Below are 5,121 nucleotides of genomic sequence, written 5' to 3'. Positions count from 1 at the left end.
CCTCCTTCCTCGTTCTTTCTCTTCCAAGACGCATCCACTAAACAATAATACAGGGGAGAGCAGGGCATTATATCAAAAATTGAGAGTGGTTGCCGATCATTTTCACCAGCTTTTGAAGATTCTTATTCTGTTTTCTAAGCTCCTTTTTTTGTTTTTTATTCTCAGTTACAAGTAGAAAGCATGGATTGTAAGGCATCGTTTTGTAGTGCCATTCTTGTTGTTAATCTATTTTAAGCTCTCTTTGGGATATCAGTTAATCTTAGTAAAAAGGAAACCATGGATAGTACGGCCTTGTTCGGTAATATCGTTCATGTGGTCCATCAAAAAATCTTGACTGTGAGACTTGAATGAATCTCAGAATATTTGAAGGATGGCAAATTAAAGGAGATGTTTCACATGAATTACAACAGTGTGAAGAGATTGTTGACAAAAGTATAAGGAACAAGTTGAGCTTAGTAACTGCCTTGGAAGGCAAGTTTGCGGGCATTCTATCTTAGTGGTTTGAAAGTAGAGACATGAGATAAAAAAAAGTAGGAGATACTCTTTTTGCAAAGAAGCACTTGATGTAAAACAGTTTTTTGGTGAATATAATTTAACATTCATTCAAAAAAAAAAAAAAAAGAATTACAACAATGTGTTTATCAGAAAAAAACTAGTCTCATGATGGAAGAGGTTACAAAATGGATCTGAAAAGAGTACATAAAATCCCAACTTGTAACGTGCAGAGCAAGGAACAGACCACTTAACCTCTCAACTCTAAGAGAGGAAAAAGAAAGATCTGATACAACTGTTTATGGGTTTGGTATCACATCACACGTTATTGTAACTTCTCTTTATTTACCCACCTTCAACTATTTTGTGGATTCATTCCCTATATATTTGAATATTTAATAAGTCTTTTGCTTTAGAAGTTGGGGTGGTAAAAATCAAAATCAATTATATCACATCCAATTTAATGAAACAATCATGCAGAGCAACATAAACCAATAAACGTAAAAGACCAAGGACACTGCAATCAAATCAAGAAAAGCCTTTCAATCGTCTTTTGTTACAAATTTTGCTTTAGTATGATCACTAACTTGAAAGAGAAACCCTAATTAAAAAGACTCTAGAACTCAAGGGAGTGAGATCCATTAAAACCACAGGGACCTTAACAACTCCAAAACCAAAACCCATAAGTGACATGTAGTCTAAAAAAGAAAGAAACCTTTTGAACAACGCTTCTTTGCTTGCTCCTCTCCGTATTCCCAACTTTTTGTAGAAGAAGAAGCAAGCCGAGGTTGACAAATTTACTACCACCGGGAAGAAAACAAAGTGGGATATGACCTGACCCAAAACGAAACGAGAAAGAAGAAGAGCGCTACTACTACTACTACTACTACTACTACTATGTATTCACTTTCCAGAATTATGGGACTATGGTGGTACTGGGAGACAGAGGGAACTAGCAAGGCCTGCCTTTGCGGCAACCTAGTGCTCCTGCAGTAGAGGTTATAGTATGGACCATTGATGATGGTTTAGCTGCTAAGCTTGAGGCTCGTCCATAGCTAGCTGAAGTTCCTGCTCCTGATGCCCTGAAGAATGCTCCATTCAGTAGAAGATCTCCTTCCGACCTCCAGTTCCACTTTTTCCAATCACTTGCATCCGTCCCTACTCTTTTCGTTACCTGTTGGTACACATTTTAATATGGTATAAGGAGAACTATACATCACACTACAGCACCTTTACTCTGTTTCAGCAAAAACAAAGGGTTTTTGAAGAAATTGAACCTCCTTGGCGAAACGATCCATAGGAGCAGCATATCTGTTTCCTTGACTGTTGATGGTTGGCTCTGCACTCCCACCAATGGCATACATCTCCCAGTGTGTGTAGTCGTTGTTAACCACATGGAAATACCCATGTCTGCACCTGAAGTTACACAACCAATTTCTACTATATCAGAACAGGTGCGGGGGACAAGAGTCTAAGAAGCTGTAGATTACTACTTACCTTGGCATTCTCTGAACCAGTCCTTTTCCAAAATGGTTGTAAGCAATGGTCACTTGCATCAGCTTGTCTTTTGTGTACGAATCACTGTGGCCTAGCAACATCACCTCATTGTGGTGTGTAAAGTGGTTATTGGATACGGTAATAGCAGTGGAACCCATGACAGCGTCAACAAGGCCATCAGCACAGTGAGAGAGAGAGTTATGATCAATCCAGATATGAGACGATCCAAAGATAGAGACTGCATCGCCATCAGCCATTGTCCTCCAACCAAAATGAGATGGGGAGCTTCTAACCATTGCGTTTCCAGTAGGTTTGCAGTCATGAATGTGGAGACCATGAATGATAACATTGGTGATAAACTGGATAGTGATGCAAGCACCATTGGCTATATGGACATTGGAACCACGACCATCAATGGTCTTGAAACTGTTCATAATCAGCTCCTGTTTCAGCTCAATCACCATGTCTCTCTTGAACACGATCCACAGAGGCTCCTCCTGGATAACAGCGTGGCGTAGAGTTCCTGGTTTGGGGTTAATAGCGTCATCATCAGTGGGGTCAGTGACAATGTAGAAGCGTCCATCACGACCACCAATTGCGTTGCGTCCAAAACCAATCCCACAATCGGCGAGTCGTTTACGGTTCTTATGCCAGTTAGGGTCACAACGCCAGCAGTCATCGATTGGATTACCGGTTCCACAAGAGAAGAATCCTAGCTTCCTCCTTGCTGTCTTGTTATGTTCACTCCTGAAATATCAAAACTTTGATATATCAATCACAACAAATCGAATTGAAAGTTAGGACCTTTTTTTACCCAAATGTACAGGCTGGTAGCATATTTCAGCCGCCGTTACGTTTGTGCTTACCTAAACAAATTGTTGGTTGGTTTATAAGTGTCTAAAAGTGGTTGCTCAGTAAAAAAAATTGAAACTTTTTTGTCCTATTAATGTCCAGCTGGTGAAAAACTTCAAAGATGATAAATGCCACAAAAAGACGGGAGAAGCAGTTGCCAATTGCCCCAAATGGAATTAACTGAAGACAACGTTAGACCAAATAAAGAGTTACTACTAAACAATACAAATGTCCGTGCGAACTCTGACAATTCGAGAGGGCGTGGTGAAACGACAATGTGTCAGTTTTATGCAAGCGATGGTTTCATGTATGTTCCTATATACAAGGTCAAGTACAAATTATTTAAAGAGGGAAATAAACAGGACATAGGTTTTCTCTTAGCATGAAAATAAAATTAAATAAAACTTCTACAAAATATTTTTATTGAATACTCTTCAACGGACATAAGTTTGTTTGCTTCTAGGTTCTCTAGTTAAGGTGTGTACTTGTCGTATGAAATGCAATTTACAGAGAATGAGACATGCTTTATTCTCGAGAAAACGAGAATTAATGCATTGAAACAAAAGAGAAAGAGAGAAACTGACATCTGAACAAGCGAAGCGACTTCATCAGCGACCCTATCTGGATCACTAACCGCGTGTTGTTCATTCAACTCCACACCTTTAACCCTGCACAAATGACGCGACCAACCATAAACTTTAATTATTAACCAACCAAAATATTTTTAAAAAATTCATCACTTCTTGACACGTGTCACATCTGAACGCAAGTAAAAAAGAGATATATGTACACGCGAGAGTAGAGCAGAAACGGGCTCAGAAAAAGGAGTGAAAGAAACCGACGATTTTTAAAAATGGACTAATTTACCATTATGAGAAACCGTACATTTAACTTTATCAGCACCGATAAGTATTTACTGACGTGGAATATACGATAAATAATTATTAAACTCTAGACTAGAAAAACAGAGCATGTGCGGCGATGAATGCATAAAAGGGGTAAAAGAAACGGTTAACGGATCCGAGGGTCCTTAAACAAATAAACGGCTAGGATTCTTAGTTAATTGTCCACTTTTTGTAATTATATGAAAAAGGTTAAACCTAGTAGCGGTTAAGCGCGTTTCATGTTTCTCGGAGCGGCGGCAAAAAAAAAAAAGAGAATTTGAGTTTTGTTTCCCTCTTCTACCTTTTCGCCGCCATTGTCGAGTTGTTCTTTGAGCTCCGCAGCTCCTCTGTTTTCAGCTTCCTGAAAAAAAAAACAGAGCAGTTATTACGGAATGTGAGCGAAGACTCATACATCACTAAAACAATGAAAAATCTGCTGCAGATTGCTTAAAATAGGGCACAAATCCATGAAAAATCAAAAATCGTTGAAGATAACAGACAATGCAGATTATAAACAGAGACTTAAAATCATGGGAGAAGAAGCGGCTACTTAACAATTCCGCCGAAGAGAAAAACCAGGACTCATTAAAACAGAGATGGAAAATTTTCAAAATCCTTCGAACTAATTGAGAATGCAGCTTCAACAGAGACTTAAAAACAGTGCGGAAGAACAAAAAGCGAGCTATATCTGAGGAGTAATCATGGTGACGAAAAGTTACAGAGAGAGAGAGAGAGAGACCTGGAGCTAGGGATTTCAAGCTTCCGGAAAATCGTTGCGGTGAGAGCTAAGAGGACGATGACGGCCAAGCAAACAGAGGTCAGTTTCTGAGAAGGCGACGCCATTAGAGAAGCTTCTTTCTTCTCTGTAGGGATTTTTCTCGGAAAATAAAAGTAGCGAGAGGAGAGAGAAGGTAGAAAAGCAGGAGAGGAATGAAAGATTAATGCACAAGCTCCAAGGTAACCGTCTCCGTTATACTATATACGCAAATATGAAACGTTAACCTTGCCGTTAGTTTATAAACGCCGCTACTTAACCAGCAGTGAAGTAAGTTTGCTACTTTTTATCTTTTCAGGTCAGGCTCTAAATTATTTAAACTATTAAATCAACGTTTTCGCAATTTTCACCGTCGGTGTCTCTACTTTTACTGTTCACCGTTTAATCGCTCAATTCTAACGCCGTAACTCTTAACCAAGCTCTCATAACTGCTGTAACCGCCTCATGTCTCATGTTCATATTCTTAACTAATGATAATCATTATTTAAATTTGTTATTAAGAATAACGATCGATATTACATTTCTGCATCATCAGATGTTATTTACGCTCTCACTAACTTCGGTTGGGTTAGCTACCGTTTATTTTTTCAAAAAAAAAACTTCGGTTGGGTCGCCTAATCG

General features: G+C 38.9%; 1 protein-coding gene across 3 annotated transcripts; it reads right to left on the bottom strand.

Moving 5' to 3' along the window:
• Nucleotides 1–1,015: 1,015 nt before the first annotated feature.
• Nucleotides 1,016–4,648, bottom strand: LOC106308326 (probable pectate lyase 15). 3 transcript variants are annotated; one of them, XM_013745488.1, is made up of 6 exons: nucleotides 4,445–4,648; nucleotides 4,027–4,141; nucleotides 3,426–3,509; nucleotides 1,990–2,736; nucleotides 1,770–1,908; nucleotides 1,016–1,666 (listed from the first exon to the last, which is right to left on the bottom strand). In XM_013745488.1, the coding sequence occupies exons 1-6, from the start codon at nucleotides 4,566–4,568 to the stop codon at nucleotides 1,445–1,447; spliced, it is 1,431 nt and encodes a 476-aa protein (XP_013600942.1). In that variant the 5' UTR covers nucleotides 4,569–4,648; the 3' UTR covers nucleotides 1,016–1,444. The 3 variants fall into 3 exon arrangements, with proteins under 3 accessions (XP_013600942.1, XP_013600940.1, XP_013600941.1); XM_013745486.1 differs by having other exon boundaries at nucleotides 4,027–4,086; nucleotides 4,465–4,648; XM_013745487.1 differs by lacking the exons at nucleotides 3,426–3,509; nucleotides 4,027–4,141; nucleotides 4,445–4,648 and adding an exon at nucleotides 2,804–2,836.
• Nucleotides 4,649–5,121: the final 473 nt, after the last annotated feature.

Source organism: Brassica oleracea, chromosome C8 (genome assembly GCF_000695525.1).
Source record: "Brassica oleracea var. oleracea cultivar TO1000 chromosome C8, BOL, whole genome shotgun sequence".
NCBI lineage: Eukaryota > Viridiplantae > Streptophyta > Magnoliopsida > Brassicales > Brassicaceae > Brassica > Brassica oleracea.
The sequence above is the reverse complement of the archived record's forward strand: the minus strand, read 5'-3'. Positions and strand labels throughout refer to the sequence as shown.

Excerpts from the sequence above, each read along its gene's own strand:
- LOC106308326 (XM_013745488.1), bottom strand. The coding sequence starts at position 4,568 with ATGGCGTCGCCTTCTCAGAAACTGACCTCTGTTTGCTTGGCCGTCATC. Across the intron at positions 4,142-4,444 it reads GTCTCTCTCTCTCTCTCTCT|TGATGTATGAGTCTTCGCTC; the intron begins GTAACTTTTCGT and ends TCATTGTTTTAG. Across the intron at positions 1,909-1,989 it reads CTGGTTCAGAGAATGCCAAG|GTGCAGACATGGGTATTTCC; the intron begins GTAAGTAGTAAT and ends GTGTAACTTCAG.